The sequence below is a fragment of the Mirounga leonina genome, unplaced genomic scaffold (genome assembly GCF_011800145.1).
Source record: "Mirounga leonina isolate KUSES-001 unplaced genomic scaffold, KU_Mleo_1.0 Mir_153, whole genome shotgun sequence".
In the NCBI taxonomy this organism is placed as follows: Eukaryota; Metazoa; Chordata; class Mammalia; order Carnivora; family Phocidae; genus Mirounga; species Mirounga leonina.
In genome coordinates this window covers 16,799,588-16,816,098 of record NW_023270387.1, presented here as the reverse complement: position 1 = coordinate 16,816,098, position 16,511 = coordinate 16,799,588, and the positions used below count along the sequence as shown (strand labels likewise).

General features: G+C 46.2%; 1 protein-coding gene across 2 annotated transcripts in view; it reads right to left on the bottom strand.

The window, feature by feature from the left end:
- Positions 1–462: 462 nt before the first annotated feature.
- The window catches only part of LOC118013327 (tubulin-specific chaperone cofactor E-like protein), a 160,120-nt gene continuing 144,071 nt past the window's right edge, over positions 463–16,511 (bottom strand). Inside the window, exons 14-23 of one of the 2 annotated variants that reach the window (XM_035009154.1) lie at positions 14,733–15,019; positions 13,006–13,301; positions 9,960–10,070; positions 8,612–8,814; positions 7,440–7,603; positions 6,739–6,987; positions 3,247–3,409; positions 2,020–2,107; positions 1,630–1,746; positions 463–1,027 (exon numbers count right to left, since the gene is read on the bottom strand). In XM_035009154.1, coding sequence (XP_034865045.1) covers positions 927–1,027; positions 1,630–1,746; positions 2,020–2,107; positions 3,247–3,409; positions 6,739–6,987; positions 7,440–7,603; positions 8,612–8,814; positions 9,960–10,070; positions 13,006–13,301; positions 14,733–15,019 — 1,779 coding nt within the window. In that variant the 3' untranslated portion in view covers positions 463–926. The remainder of the gene's footprint in view (positions 1,028–1,629; positions 1,747–2,019; positions 2,108–3,246; positions 3,410–6,738; positions 6,988–7,439; positions 7,604–8,611; positions 8,815–9,959; positions 10,071–13,005; positions 13,302–14,732; positions 15,020–16,511) is intronic. The other variant, XM_035009153.1, reaches the window with a different exon arrangement.

Genomic DNA, 16,511 nt, shown 5'->3' with positions numbered 1-16,511 from the left:
TATATTTAGCAGGCCTCCGGTTTGCAGTTAATCACAGCGAATGCGTGTTTACGTACTATATAAAAAGAGGATGCTGCCTCTCTTCTGTCCTGCACCTTCATGTCCTGCTAACTCTCTGTAAGTACACACGACAGAACACATTCAAGCTCTGGCCAGTGGGGTCTACCTGGTCCAACAGCCGCTGCTTTTTTTGAAATCAGAGCATGCTATGTAGTATGCAAAGCTTAATATCAGTAAGAAAGATTCCAGTCACCAAGTACTGAGAGTACTTGAGCATGAAGTTTATTTAAGCATAAAACACATTAAAAATTATTTGGTTGATTTGTCAGAGAGAAGGGTCTGGGTCTGGGATGGGAGGTGGGGTTCCCCAGGTCTGCAAACAGTATCCCAAGTGGCCAAGCTGCTGTGGCAAGGTTGAGGGACGTGAGGGTAGGGAAGGAGCTCATCACAAAGAGGAGTGAGCAACACATGCATATCGTAGATCAGACTCTTCCAAACATCATAAAGATTCCTTAGAGAGAGTCAAACCTTCCAGTCATTGCTTCTCAATATTGTTCCCACAGGCCCTTTCTCAGTAAAAAACTATGATCCAGAAACAGCACTGGTTGGACAGATTTCCCTGGTTAGACTTCTCTAACCAGAAGTTTTTTTTCCTTTACTGGTTGTTCATGGGAACCAAAGTTTCTAGTGACAACCGTTTGGACATTTGAGGCAAGATACCTGCTTTTGGGAGCCCCGTTGTGTACTTTGAAACAGGAGCTGGGAATTTCACACATTTCTGGGACTCTGACTATTGGAGGCAGGTGGTATCACTTTGAGATGCTGGACACTTTCAATCAGGCTTTGACTTAAGGGCACACACCTTTTGTCCTACAGGGAATTGAAGTGAGTAAATTACAGTACTTTATATAGCAACCTTGAGTTAATTATGAGGTCGTGCCTGATTTATAGACAAAATGCCATAGTGAAATCTGGGTCATGATGAGAAGCAGCGTCCAGACTTGAAGTTCAATGGAAGAATTAGAGGCTGTGAACAGAGAGGAACATAGTAAGTCCTATGAAGAAAGATAGCTCTTTGACAGGAATCAGAACTCTGCGGTACTCAGCTAAATGAATGAGCCCACTTCCTTCATTGCCAAGAACTCACTTTATCCAAAAGGCACTGACCGAGGCAGGAAAGAAGCAGAATCAACTCAACCTTTAGCAGAGTCCCGCTAACCTCAGGGAAACCCATGTGCTAAGGCAACTGCAAGAAATCTCGTTTGTTGGATCAACCATCCCAGTCCCAACCACAGCCCAGGTAGACTTGGTGACCAGATTTAAGGCCAATATTTGGTCCTTAAATAGTTGGAAAACTTTTTTTTTTTTTAATCACCTTAATCTTTTAGATAAAAGAACAGGGACCCAAAGGTTAAAAACATTATATCTGTATCTGTATCAATATCTCAATCTGTATCTCCAAGATGGTGCTAGAATTCCTGGGCATTCCCGTCATCTTTCCATCTTAATTTCTGGAATTTTCATAGGTCAATTGCTGACTGAGTGGGCTTCACGAATGAACGTCTCCTCCTCGGGGGAGAGGGCTCCCTGCACCCCCAGCTGCCTGCCCAGGACAGGGGGTGCATCTACCTCTACAGCTCTGGCCATCCGCCTGCAGGGTCCCCGTGACACAGCTGCACAAGGGCCCATCGACCCGGCTGGTGCAAATCTGCTCACACCCTCCGTTGTGCTCACACCAGTCCAGCCCTGAAAAAGAGCAGCTGGTCAGAACAAGGGCAGGCAGGTCAAATCTTCGACGCTGCTCTCGGGGCAGTGCTTTAAAACAGAGGACAGCAAGAAGAAAAGCCCAGCGCCGCTGTGGTGTTTTCAGAGTCAAGGTAAAGATTTCATCGGGGTGTCCCTCCGCCTCTGGTCGGCCACCAGATTCACGTCGTGTTGAAACATACCCAAGAGTTAGTCCGAGCCCTCAAATCCCACTGTTTTAATAATTTATAACGTGTTTTGGGGGGACATACATACTTTTTCTCCTAATAGGTCCCACTGAAATGATCTGTTCTTTAGGTTCTTTGGTATAATCTGTGGCAATCCTGGAATTTTGTGGGCAAGTCTGAAAGACAGAACACCAGAGGGAAAATTTCACACAGTTAAGCTGATAACTTATTCTTCACCATGTTTCCAACCTCCAAAAGAGGCAGTCGTTCCAGCCTCGAGCGCTATCACTACTCCGATTAATTAGAACCAATGCATTCTTGATCCCAAAGCCCACCGGGACTCTGGGCTTTATGTTGAACAGAATTAAATATATTCTCCACATAAGACTTCGATTCAAAGAGGCTCCCTTCCCAAGGATGAGGACTGTTGGATTGCATCCGGCAACAGGGTAGACAGCTGCATGTGTAAGTGGCTTGACCACAATTCACAGCTTGATTCTGCAAACGCCGGGGAAGCACAAAGCTGGAATGTTAAAGGTTAGGGAGCAGATCCTGGGGCAGTAAAATCTTAGGGACACTGGAGTCTGCGCATGGAAGAGAGGACTAGCTTGTCACCTCATTCCAGCAGCCCCTCCAGGAGCCCCTGCGGAGCCTCAGGCCCCGGTGTGGATCTGGATGAGCTGTAGGAGAGTCACTGTCTAAAGAACTCCTGGATAAAGTACCCTGAACCCAGGAGTTTGCTTCGATTGTGCGGTGGAGCTTGGCCCCCACTGGCCCCTTCAGATTCAGGTAGCCTGGCTCCTTGAGACTTGGGTGTGGGTGTGGTGGTCCTCAAACAGGGCCAGTTTTGCCCCTCCCTCCCCCGGGGCAGTTGGCAATGCCGGGAGGCATTTTGGGATGGGACAACCAGGGAGGAGGTGCTCTTTGCCTCTAGTGGGTAGAGGCTAGAGATGCTGCTAAACATCCTACAAGGCACAGAACAGTCCCTACAACCAAGAACAATTGGGTCCAAAAGGTCAATAGTGCTGAGGTTTGAGAAACCCTGGTCTAGTGTTATGCCCATGACAGACTGACATTTCAGAGACAGAGAAGAGGAGGACATCATTCTACCGCATTCTCTCTCTCCTGTCTGACCAAAGAGGATTGCCGCTCCTAAGCATCTAGGGAGGATTTCGACTTAGCCACTTCCAGGGGCCGTGAGAGCCACAGAACTCCCAGGAGCCAGCCAGATCCTGGCGATCGTGATCCCCGTGCTGGGCAAACCGGGGGCAGTGAGAAATAGGGCGATGCATTTCATTTTCACGCCCTCACTTACTATTTTACAGGAGTACTTTTCGGAATCACACAGTGACACCGCGCAATGAAGATGAACTTCATCGTAATCCCCAATGAACTTGAAGACAGTGACGTGAAAGCGACAGGTTAGGGAGACGCCGTTCTCCTCGATGCCAATGGTGTTATCTTTAATGTTCTGACACCTATTCAGGAGAAAATGGAATCTTTGCTTCACACATTGGCTTCTATTTCATCTAAAGCCGTCATGATAGGTAAGAATGTCTTTGCATTTGAGAGTGACCTCTGGACTGTGTGGGTTTCTCATTTACTCCCACTCCCGTCTGTTTTCGTAGTTTGTTTTAAAAGCATCGAATAACACCTCAAATTAGTATCCTAACTGCAACTAAAAGCAGGATGACTGCAGGGACTGCCCCCAGTCTCCCCACGGCTTCGGTTTCTCATTCTGCCCCTCACGGAGCCCTGGTTTACTGACGCCAACTCAGCAAACGCCATCGGTCCTCACCTCGGCTGTACTTTCTCTGGTTAATTATCAGTGTGTGTGTGTGTGGGGGGGGTGTCCACTGATGAAAACCTTATTGGTCCACATTAAAATAGGTGGGAGCTGGAGAAGGCAGAGCAGTCCCAGGTGAGCTAAGATGTGTGCGGCAGGCGGCCACCTCTCCTCCCCCTGCTGCCCCCCTCGTGGTATTGGGCCAGTGGGCAGTGACAGCCACCAGCCTCCCTCAGGCACACGTAGAGTTCCCCAAATGCATCACAGCCCCTTCTGCCCCACTGTCTTTCCGTATGAAGTTTCCCTAATCTGGAAGTCTTTCCATGCATGCACACTCCTGCTCTTTCCCCAGAGCCAGTCTGTGGCTCCCCCTTCTCAGCAGACATGCTCCTACCACAGACCTGACCAGGCGGGAACAGGTGGCCTTTTCTGGATTCCCGGAGCGCAAGAACCCGGATGTCGCCCTCACTGGGTCTCGAACACACTGAAGGGTCTACAGGACGGATCTAAATATCTTTGTGGATGAATGCATGAGTGAACGCATGAACTGCGCCACCATGGCCAAGGTTGGCCTATAGGGGCTGAGAAGTTATCTAAAAATGATGAAGATAAAGAGTGACTTTTTTTTTTTAAATCTTTCCTTCCCGTACCCACAGGATTAAATAGCTTAGTGATAAGGAAAATTAAAAACCGGAGTTATCCTCCAGCATCCCCACACCTATTAGGTTTTGCAATTATTCTTCAAGGCGATCGTTTCTTAAATGTTTTGAAGTTAAAGCTTACTTGCCGTACTTTTCCTTGTCACTGTTATTCATTTGAATAATCTAAGTGGGTTCAAAGTTTCTAAAATGCTCACAACTCTCCAATCTTCACACAGGCCTTCCCTCTTAACCAGACCACCCCCTCCCAGACCGATGACTTGATATTCAGGTACCAGAAACGCATGGAGCAGAAGGAAGGGGTTGGGAAAGGAGCGACAGGCTCTGTGGATGCCTGCCTCCATGTGAGCACACAAGCCAAGCACTAGAACCCTTTGTCCACCATCAGAGGAACAACTGTCCTTTCCTCTGTCCAGGTGCACGAAGAGGAGACAACAGCGACGGGCACGGTGGGACTTCTGAGTCACTGGGAGATGGTGGTACCATTGCTGCCCTCCACCGAGCTGACCCCCCACAATTCTGAAGTGAACCCATTTTGCTGCTCACACGTTTGTCACCGTGCATCAGTTTTCCCACTGGACAAGTTCACTGGGAACACAATAACCACAGCCCTCCAAGAAAGGTCAGAAGGACTCATGAATTAAAATTCCCCCATAGGATGAAAGCAAACAACAGTTTCATCTGGAAGGCCTTTGTTCAGACCCCGGGGGAGGCTGCGATTTATGAACACGCGCACTCACTCACTCACTCTCCTCTCTGGGTCAAGTCTATCAAGCACTATTTAAAAACTCCTAAATGCCACTGCGTCCTCCAAAGGAGACACAGGCCCTCCAACCGGGCTGGTGTCTGTACAGGGGCTCAGATCTGAGCTCTTTCACTTTAGGAAAGGACTTCGATGGGAAGGAGAGGCATCCAGGCTGCGAGCCACCGAGGAGTCACCATGTCCTTCCCTTTGCCTCTGAAAAGCCCAAGAACCAGCTCAGGAAGTCAAAAGCCTCCGCACCCCGTGACACAAGTCCTGTCCAGCCGGTTAGGGAGGCTGTGTGTCATGATACTTGAAAGGGTTCCTCTCTGCCGCTGGCTAATTGAGTCACCCTGGGTGAACTGTGTACCTAACTTCTCTGCAAAGCCATGGATATTCAGTTTGCTCAGAACCATACCTTCTTCTGAGAAACTATTCCTTTTCAACCTTGAAGCTAATTGTAGTATCCACAGAGCTCCCTGACCACCTCAGGGTGGGTGTCGGCCCAGGCTAGTCATGGGGGTCAGGACACGGTACCCCCCAAAATCGGGCCCCTTGGCATACTGAGTATTTTAAGGTGAAGGAGTTTGAGAAAACAGCAGAGGCAGAAAGGTCACAGTGGCCTTCCCCTGACTCCACTCTCCTGAAGCAGGTCAAAAAGCCCTCAGGTGCCAGGGGCCCTCCCTCCTTCACAAAAGAAGCATCCTTACCTCCAAAGACAGAGGGACATCAGGAAGAATCCTAACCAAGAGGCTCTGCTAAGCTTCCCCCAGTTTACTACACTTACCACATACCCTTTGACCTCTCATACTTCTCCATGGTCCCTTCTTGGTCTAACCTAGCAGAAAGTTCTCAGGTTCGACCACTTCCTTTCTCCTCATTTCCTTATGGAGGCTTCTGTGTCACCTAAAACCCATATTAAATAAATGTGTATGCTTTTCTCCTGTTAGTCTGTCTTTGTTTAATTTTCACAGCTGGCCAGAACTACTGTTACTTGACATAACCAGTTTTTAAAAAATAAAAATAATTCTCATTATTGTGGTTTGGTCTATAGTCTTTTCTTCTGATTCATTCCTTCTGTAAATTTTGTTATATATCCACCGCGTTTCAGAAAACATAGTAGGTGCCAGGCATTTAGCAGTGAATAAGAAGAAACTCCTTGATTTTATAGGCTATTGTAGTTTCTTCCACTTACTCTCTTATTCTGTTCTATTATTCTAGTTCTTTTCAAATTTTGACAGGTGTCCTGTTCACCAACCATTCCTTCTCACGATACACTTTTGTGCAGGTGATCCACATTTCTCTCAAGCTGAAACTCGAAGTTGGCAGGACACAATCCCCTCTTGGATCACAGTGCAAACAAAGCATTTTGTAGTTAATGCCACAAGGACTCGGGGATCTGCTACTAAGTTGCTCTGTGACTTTAAGCAAGTTGCTTGGCCTCCCTGAGCCTCAGCCTGCTCATTGCTCATCCAATGTGTACCTCACAGGCTGTTAAGAGCATTCTGGTTCATGGATGCACAATACAACATTAGCTCCCACTCTCTCCTCTAAAACCTGACGTGGACCAGTATTTATCTGAAAGGCTCTGAGGCTGTCCTCTGATAAGAGGCCACTCACCCTCCTTCAATGATGAAATATCGGAGTTTGTCATTGCTGTCACGGGAGGGGGTAGCATAGCATTTGTTCAGTGTCAGGAGCAAGTGTGTGGAGTCAGCTCCAACCACAAAGACCCCTACGTACAGCACATCTCGAGTTGTCAACACCACCTCACCCTGGCGGTAAGGATGTTTGTAGGAAGCATTTTTGTAGAGCGCCATCTTGGTGGTGAAGGTGCCTTCTTGGGTTGGAACTGTGAGGTTAATGACACTAAAAGGGAAACAATCATGAGGCAAGGGACCCCAAACAATTACATGTATTCAATTGCTACCATTTTCAAGCCGAAAACGCAGAGGGAAGGCAAAGCAGATGATAGCAAAGCGTTAAGTCCAAAATGGTACCCAAAATGGAAAGCCACATGTGGCAATTAAAATGAAAATTAAATAAAATTAAAAAAAAATCAATTCCTCAGCACCCCTAACCACATTTCAATTGCTCAATTTTGACATACAGCTACTGTATTGGATAGTAAGACAGTACATTTCCATCATTGTAGAAAGTTCTATTGCACAGTGCTGGTCCGAGGCATTTAGGTGCAGAAAATATGAACTGTTTCTTCCCTAGTGTTTCAAAGACAAATGCTAGCAAGCAATTTTGATTATGCTAACCTTGACTGTCAAGGAAAAGACAAAGCAACGCACACAGCCCATGAGATTCTTTACCTTAGCATAGGCTTCACAACAGAATCTAAAGAGATCTTGATATCCAGCTCATAAGCACACGAAAATTCCACATTGATCGTCCGGTCCCTAGTGATGATGTTGCCCGTATTGTTGGCACTTTCTATCCAGACTGTGTTTTTATACACGATATGAGTGCCATTGGACTGCAGAGCAAAGGAAGGTCAGAAATCATTAAATGTGGGAGTATGTGGCTTGCATTTCAAATCCACAGCCCTGAAAGTGGAGAAATGGCTACATTCCATACATAACCCAGAGGCTGGTATAAGTCAGGATGGAGCTAGCTTCAGCATTTACTAACAATAATAACGAAAGTATTGCAATAGATGTCAACAGCACCCTTCAGTCTGGTAACCTTGAGTGTCCACGGAGGCTGAATCCATGTACCCTGAATTCTAACTACAACCAGCCCTAGTTATCTGTGGGAACCCAAGCTGGGGACAGCATGAAGTATTGCCATCCCAGGGTAATATAAATCTTCTTTTTCAAGTCCTAATCCAAAATCTCTCCTGCACCAAATCTTCTACCAGACTTTCCCACAAGGACCACAATGAACAAAGGCAAGTTGCACCTGCTCACTCCTTTCATTCCCTGATAAAGTGCTAATGAACATGGTTATACATGTATATAATATATATACATATACATACATATATATTTTATAGGAAGGAACAGGAGGATAAGAAGGATAAGAAGGGTAACGGGAGGATAAGAAGCAAGATGCTTTGCCAACCTATACATTGGATAATCTGACATGAAAAGTTGGGACCTTGATGTATTTCTGCAGCCAACTGTTACATGGTGTCTGGGACACCCTTCCCCCCCAAAACGCTTCCTTTACTTGGAAGAACAAGAGAAGCATGAACAAGGTAACAAAAATTTGTCAACATGCAGGGCAAAGGATGACAGCGGACAGCGCAAACCGAGGACAGGAGCCTGTCACTTATCCTGATCTTTCAGTTCAATTAACCACGCAGCACCCGATGATTCTTCTCTCCTCGATGTCTTTCATGTCGGATATGTCTTGTGTTGTTTTCCACGGAGGATATTTCTAAGTAAAGCACCCTGAAGTTGGCTTTAAAGATACCCAACGTACAAACCCTCGGGGCTGTCACTACCTCAGCCGGATGTCCTTTCCGGCCCCAGGTTCTCACCTGCACGATGTTGCCACAATTCCCTTTGGTGTTGTTGATCTGAAAGGAGATGAAATCTTCCCCCTCGATGTGGGAACACTGTCTGTCATTGATCCTCACACCCTCCCTCTCAAAGCCGAGCTGAAAGAGTCTGCACTTCGATATGGACACTTCCATCTGGGCCGCCTTGCAGGTCACCTCTGCATCAATGATGTCATGGGAGTCTGCAGGGAACAGTTAGTATGAAAGGCAAGTCAGGGGGAGCTGGTGGCGCTGCAGGAGTGGGGGTGAGGTGTCCCATGACTGGATCCTTGAGAAGAGGCTAATGATCTTCACACAAAGGCTGGGCGTTTCTAATTAAGCTTTGATCTAACCAAAAGAGTACATGAAGTTATTCAAAGCAATAACCGGGATGTTGTTAAGCTTTTTAAAAAAAGAGTAACATGCTAGTAAAGTGTGTTTTGTCTTTTCTCCACAAACCTAGGACCTTGCCCCACTCTGGTTGGAGCTACTTTCCCCTAAGCTGTGTACCGCATCTGGCTTATCCTGGAGAGGCTAAAAGACGTGCCCCAGGGTGAGAGCAGCTCCGGGCAGGCCACTCCTGGAGCCCCCACTAGGAGATTTTTGACACTATTAGGCCAATTGACATTTTCTAGGAGTACATAAACACAAGCTAACGAGCACTAGAGAAGGATTTTATCTGCTCAGGTGAAGCCCTTGAACAGCAGCCCTCCTAGGGAATCTTTCAGTCAAGTAGGATGCTACAATTTAGCACATGCCTTCTGAGTTATTTGGTTCCACCAAGGGCACGGGGCTGGGGGTGGGGGGGCAAAGCAGCACCCCCTTCAGGCCGACATCATGGGTGCACCCGGTGGGGACAAGGCCTTTCCTACCTTATGGGCACTGAGGTTAGGAGTGGGACACGGGGTCCTAGGTGTTTACTGTTTGCTTCAAACCCCGCAGTCTCTTCTTCAGGGCCAATTAATCTGGCTTTCAACCAGTCTTAAAGCACTTGGCACTCTCGCTCTGAGGGTTTCGTGTTTGCGTCAAACTGCCTGACTTCCCTGTGAGACTCAAACATCAATTTGGATCTCTCTGATGTTGAATGGGGCCTCAGATGGAACTGGCTGATTCTATTCATGTACAAATTTAGGTGTTATCATTTATTGAAGAAAAGGCTGTAGCTACGAGGAAGCGAACATTAGCCTACTTTGAAGAAGTCAGATTGCTTCCTCGTTCTGCTTCAACGCTCATGAAAGCTTCACGGGGTGGGTCTCTAACTAGGGCGGCTGCATGGGCTCCACCCCTGGACTCGTTCTGCGCGGCCGCCAGGCCTCTGCATCAGGCCCAGGCAGCAGGTGTCACTCACTGTTACCGTAGGGGGGCGGCTCCACGCAGCCACACAGTTCTCCTCCGTTTTCCAGCTCACAGGTCCGGTTGGGACAGTCCGCCCCCACACAGGGATCTTCAACCACTCCTGCTAAAAAGGAAAACAAACACAAACACGCACGACTTGATTTTCACACCCATGCTCGGCAGCAGGTGGCTGCACTCTGGACTTGCCACTTGCATGGAATTGGCCGTGGTCAGATGGCAGCTGAGGATGAACAGACAAGGCAACTTTCCAGGACACGATGACAACACTAGTGATCGGGGCCCTGGCACTGGGCTTTGGTATCTCCTCCAACCCTCACGATCGCTCTGCATGCGAACGAAGTACCATTTCACAGCTGCAACATGCCCAAGGTCCACACAGTGGAAGGTGAGTGGTGAGAATGGAATGCAGAGACACAGCGAACTGCCAAGATCTACCCTGATCCCTGTTCTTACCACACTGGTCTAACATTACACGCATTTGTATCTTCGCACTTACACAGAGTGGGGTCCAACCATTTATCTCCATCCTCCCTTGCAGCCAGCCTCCTCATAGTTGCTGCTCAATAAATATTTGTTAAGGATGAAAATTTTAGGGCCAGTAAAGTCCCAGAGAGGTCCTTCAGATAGGACTTGCTGGTCTGTTTTGATTCACGGTCTACTTTCCCCATAAACTTCTATGTACTTAATTTTATAAAAATTGACAAACCCAAACCTACACACAACTCGCCGGCACTGACTTAGATTAATTGTACTGTTTTGCCAACAAGGGTAAAACTGCAAGTAAAAAACAAATGTATGTGGAGTGCCATCATCATCATATTATAAACAATTATATCTGTAGCAGATGAGTCCACAGACCACCTGCAAGATCGTCAACTCCCCAGTTTAAGAAACACTAATTGAGAGCATTTTCTTTTAGATGCTCGTTTCTTTATTTAAAGAACCTTTCTCCCTATCAGATGTAATAATCCTCCTATTCATCATGGCATGGGATGGTGAGTGCTAAAGAAACAACAACTGTTCAATCCCAGCATGAGCCAAGTTAGCTTCAAGAATTTAAAAACAAAGCGAAACCCCATGCTGTCTCAGATACTTCTTCTGACTCAGCTGCCATGCCCCTCTGCTAAGTAACTCACTGTAATACGTGGGAGTTTTGGGATGGCTTGGCATTACCCTGTCTTAATTCCCAGAAAGACCACTAACGGAGAGCCATCAGCATAATTTAAATACATTTATTTTTAAAGGCTTCCTTTTATAAAGATCCTTTCATTTGACCAGTGTGTCCAGTGCCTAGTGCACACAACGGCCACTCAGCGAATGTTACGGCTGATTAACACGACATGAAAACAGCCCAAGAGAATAACAAAGTGGGGAGGCTATAGCCCACAGAAGGAAAAAAAACACTTCCCTTACCAATATGGTGGTCCATATACCAACTGGCAAATAAGACATGCCCTTATACAGAGAGAAGTTCTTAAAGGTTCAAAACAGTTAATTTTAAAATTATTGAAATTATTGCTTATTAACACAACAGGGAAAATATTAAAGTTATCAAAAAATGTATGTTGAGGGGCACCTGGGTGGCTCAGTCGTTAAGCGTCTGCCTTCGGCTCAGGTCATGATCCCAGGGTCCTGGGATTGAGCCCCGCATCGGGCTCCCTGCTCAGCGGGAAGTCTGCTTCTCCCTCTCCCACTCCCCCTGCTTGTGTTCCCTCTCTCTCTGTGTCTCTCTCTGTCAAATAAATAAATAAATAAATCTTTAAAAAAAATGTATGTTGATTTCCAAGAGAGACTAGTAATTTGCTTGTTAAGAGTTTCTGAAATCAAGGGCACCTGGGTGGCTCAGTTGGTTAAGCGATTGCCTTTGGCTCAGGTCATGATCCTGGAGTCCCGGGATCGAGTCCCACATCGGGCTCCCTGCTCAGCGGGGAACCTGCTTCTCCCTCTGACCCTCCCCCATCTCATGCTCTCTCTCTCTATCTCATTCTCTCTCTCAAATAAATAAATAAAATCTTAAAAAAAAAAGAGTTTCTGAAATCATTGGATACATATTCTAATCAACTACATTGTTTTTAGGTTCTGAATTAAGTGCATCCCTACTCCTGATCAGGTTTAGTCTGCAAATTTACTGACATGCATGCAGTCTTGCAATGTGCCAGTTTTTGTGTTGGTACCTGGATGCACACTGGGTTGGCAAAATACACACACTGTTGGCCACAATTACATACTGCATTAAAAAGACAGGTGATGACACATTTATATATGTTTATATACATATTTGCTCCATCTGTTTGATTAACTTAGTAAGAAAATGGCCAAATAATATAATGGATCTACACATCAAAATGATTTTCTTACTACAGAAAAAAATATAAGAATCTATAGATCTACTGGGTGACAGGCATTAAGGAGGGCACGTGATGTGAGGAGCACTGGGTGTCCTATGCAACTGATGAATTACTGAACTCTACATCTGAAACTAATGATGTACTCTATGTTGGCTAATTGAATTTAAATTAAAAAAAGGAGTCTATAGATCATTGGTTTATCAGCTAATTTAATATATGTACAATCCCTTTATAAATCCAACCACAGTTTCCTTTCAAGGCAGGCAGATAGAGTTGGTGCAATTCCAACTCAGCTTGCCACTTGCCACATGCCTTCCCTTTCTGAGCTGGGCTCTGACCCATGTTCAAGGAGGCGAGAAGAGCTGGATTCGAGATCTGAAGGCAGTCAGTATGTTCGTCCCTCTACCTCATCAGTTACTAAACGGGTGCTCCTCCAACCCAAAGAACCTCATCTGCCCAAGCTGGTGTCCCAAATTCCATAGCTGGAGTGGAACCACAGGCGAGTGAGGCTCCCCTGAAATGCCCCCGTCCCCATAGAATCTCTGCTGTAGCTCTCAACTCTTTGAGCCTGGGGACAGACCTATGGCTAAAGGTGGAGGCCAGCCAGCCAGACCTAGCCCAAGCGGTGTTGCCTGCAAGGCTGTTCTCTTAGCTCGAAAAGAACCCGCAGAAATAAAATAATTCTCTTACAGCAATTCTCCTTCTCGATCCACTCAGTGCTGAGGATCCCGAAGGAGCGACAGGACTCCCCATAGGCTGCCAGGGAGCCACAGACCTGGAACTTGTGGTGGTTGTAGCAGCCGTCCAGGTAGCAGGACTCGTAGAAGGGGAGGGGGTCGAGAAGCCCGTAGCAGGGCTGGAAGAAGCCCTTCATGTCCGTGAGCTTCAGGCAGTAGCCGTCGCCCTGCATCTTCTGGATGTGCACATTATCACACATGGCCGCGTACTGAGAGAACTGCAGCTCGTTGCAGCTAGGAGCGAGACGTCTGGTCAGACGAAGCGAGACCCAAACAGCCCCCCGAGATCCCCGCTGGGAGGGAAGACCCCACCTGTTACCTCATCTGCTAATCCGGAAGTCAGTGAAGTATGTGGATTCCAAATGCTAATTAGCTATGTGGTCTTAGGTAAATCAGGGCTACTGGCCTCAATCTATCCATCTAAGAAAGCGACACAGTAATTCCTATTGTTGCTATCGCCGGGAGAAGTGAGGGTAAACTAAAATAATGGGTCGGAGGCCAACGTGTCGATGAAAGGCAGATACCGATATGAAAACTGTTAACCTTCGATAGGATTGATACCATAACCATGAACAGGTATTGATATAATAACCAATAACAACCATAATAATAATGAGAGTTACTATTATTATTAATCAATAATAGTAATAATGATAGTTGGTATAGTTGTCTAGAAGCCTTCTAAACCACCTCCCATATAGCTATCAGAGACCAAAAGCAAAACCGTCACAAGAAAATTGGTATCCAGCTGAAATAGTTTATAAAGGAAGAAAAGGAAGGGAGGAAGGAAGAAAGAGAGAAAGGGAGGAAAGAAGAAAGGGAAGAAGGGAGAAGCTCAAACAGAATCGTAACTCCTCAGGAGGAGATTCTGGACTTTGCCACTTACAGGGCCCCTCATGTAATTCATTCTGCTCTAGCTTCCATTTCACCTAGAAAAGGAAGAGATTGGACTAGATATTGCCTGAGGTTTTTTCAGCTCTGGGTCCTATAATTCAGGATCGTCTAATTTATGAGATAGTATTCTGTTTATATGTGCGTCATTTCCCCATCTGGGCATTTAGCTGATGCTAAAGTACAAGGGATGGAACCTTTATAAAAGCAAAGAATCAGCATGAAAAAGAAGCATATCTATAGATCCAGAAATGTATTACAAAATTCAGCAGCTCAGAGGTAATCTGAATTAAGTACCTTTGGAATAACTTGTTTAACTCATTCTATCTCAACTGGCAAGAGAGGGGCCTCATAATAACTTTGGTGACTTCCGTTTTTGAAAAGGCTTTCCTGATCTCTGCCAAACTCTACCTGCATTCTGGTGAGAGTCACGGGCACATAATTAGACCCAGCCCTGGGAAGCAAGGGACTTTTTCTCCCAAGTCCCAGCAGGTGGGCAGCTGGTCAAGACCTCAGGGTTTAATCCTGGGCACCCGCTTCTGTTCGGCCAAGGGCTAGATGACATGAAGACTTGGAATCATATCATCTAAGCCCAGTTCCTTCCTCTGCCATTCAAGAAATTACTTAGGCCTCTGCTGTGCCTATTTGTCTCATGAAAACTCCCAAGACCTAGGGCTCAGCTCTTTGCAGGAGAGGAGTGGTGCTACTCTAGAGAGTGCATTCCTCATTAACACCTGTCATGGACACGGGGGGATGTGGGACACTGAGTCTAGCAGCTGGAACTCTCACCTCTTCTGCATGCCATTGGTTTTCCAGCTCTGGGCCAGCACCACGCTGCTCACCACTGGCTTCCCCCGCAAGGTCACATAGTCATCGGTTAAGTCCCCATTGAAGTTGCCACAGAGACCACATACTTTGTTCTGCAGCCTCTCGCTGATGCTGATTTTTATGACGTTGAAACCATTGTAGTAGATCTGGATGTCGGGGCTGGTGTCTATTACCAGGAACCCCTCACTGCTGTAGATTTTGGTTGCCAGCCCAGTTATAAATGGAACATTCACTTGTGTGCCATTCACCTGTGGGAGAGGGGGTAGAGAAAGTAGATTATAGTAGGGGTTGGCAGTTGTTCCTATAAAGGGCCACTATAGATGTTTGTGGGCTTTGTGGGCTATATGATCGCTATTGCTACTCAACTCTGCCCTCAGGGCATGAAAACAGCCATAGACAATATGTAATTAAATTAAGGAGGCTGCATTCCAATAAAGCTTTATTTTTAAAAAAAATGGCAGCAAGTGGATTTGGTCAAATTCTGTAGCTTGCTGAACACTGCCTTAGAGTTTAAAGGCATTTACTCGTCATACTGTCCACAGTTCCCCCAAAGCAGCAAAACATGGAGGCAGAAAGATAAGAAAACATTATAAAAGTACAACCCACTACAAATGGCTGGATTTTTGTATAAAACTTTCCCCAGCAGAAACCAATTACTGAAATGAAATCCCAATCCTGTGCTAAGGAATGTCAAACACGGTTGAAATGAATCTGGGGATCACTGCCATGTTTATTGTTTTCTTGTGTATAAGGTCCAAACTGGAGGTCTCCCCCACCCCAACGGTCCTATAGGCACAGTATTTTCTGCATTCATCATTCACCTACTTTCTAATAGTTTCTTTTCTGAGCCCTTAGGACAGAACATAATGTGCTTTTCCTGTACTTACCAAATAAATTGATTCCCCCTCACCCCCGGTTATTAGTAACTTTTGTTTCTTAAAAAAAAAGCAGACCCCTTTTGCAAAATATGATTCTTTACCATTTTGGCCAGCTTGGAGTATTTTATTCAGCAATAATGTCAGTTTTGCTCTCTCGGGTGGTCATTTTGACTTTCTAGCTCCCGTATTCGGGAGCAATGCAGTTGTGTCTATGTGGGCCAATTTGTAAGAAGAACTGGAGTGTCAAAAACAGTAGCAGCTTTCACTGAAGTTAAAAACAAGTATTAAAATCCAGACTCTTCCTTTTAAGTTTGCAAAATACCGCCAGTCTTTTGCCTAACGCTGGACACTAAGCTATCTGATGATTTTCCAAACAAAGATACGCTCAATGCAATGAGCCAGTGGTGGAAAGCAGAATACACACAATAAGCTTAATTCTGGAAAACGTTAATGTGTGTGTCCTGGCTCTCTCCCTGCCCCTCCCCAGCTGGACTCACAGCACTGGGGACTGGTGCCATCTTTCAGGTCTGCCAGCTTGTGAGCAGCCTGGATTAGCTGAGAGGCTGGAGGTGGCTTTCCAGAGTTTATCAGAGCAAAATATATCTTACATGGAAGGGGCGGGAGGAATCCAAGTTGGGGAGCCATATCAGTTATGGCGGTTGGTTGGAGATTCACATTTATTTAATATGCCAGTCTAAGATTCACCAGAGACCAGCCAGCCAGGCTAAGGGAGGGCCAACCTAAGAGAAATCCACCGTATTCAGCCTCCCATTTTCTTTCGCTTGCTCTGTCGTCACGGAGCCCTCTGATAGTGGGGGATGCTCCATCAGGTTTTTAGCGAGGTCATTATTTTTATAGGCAA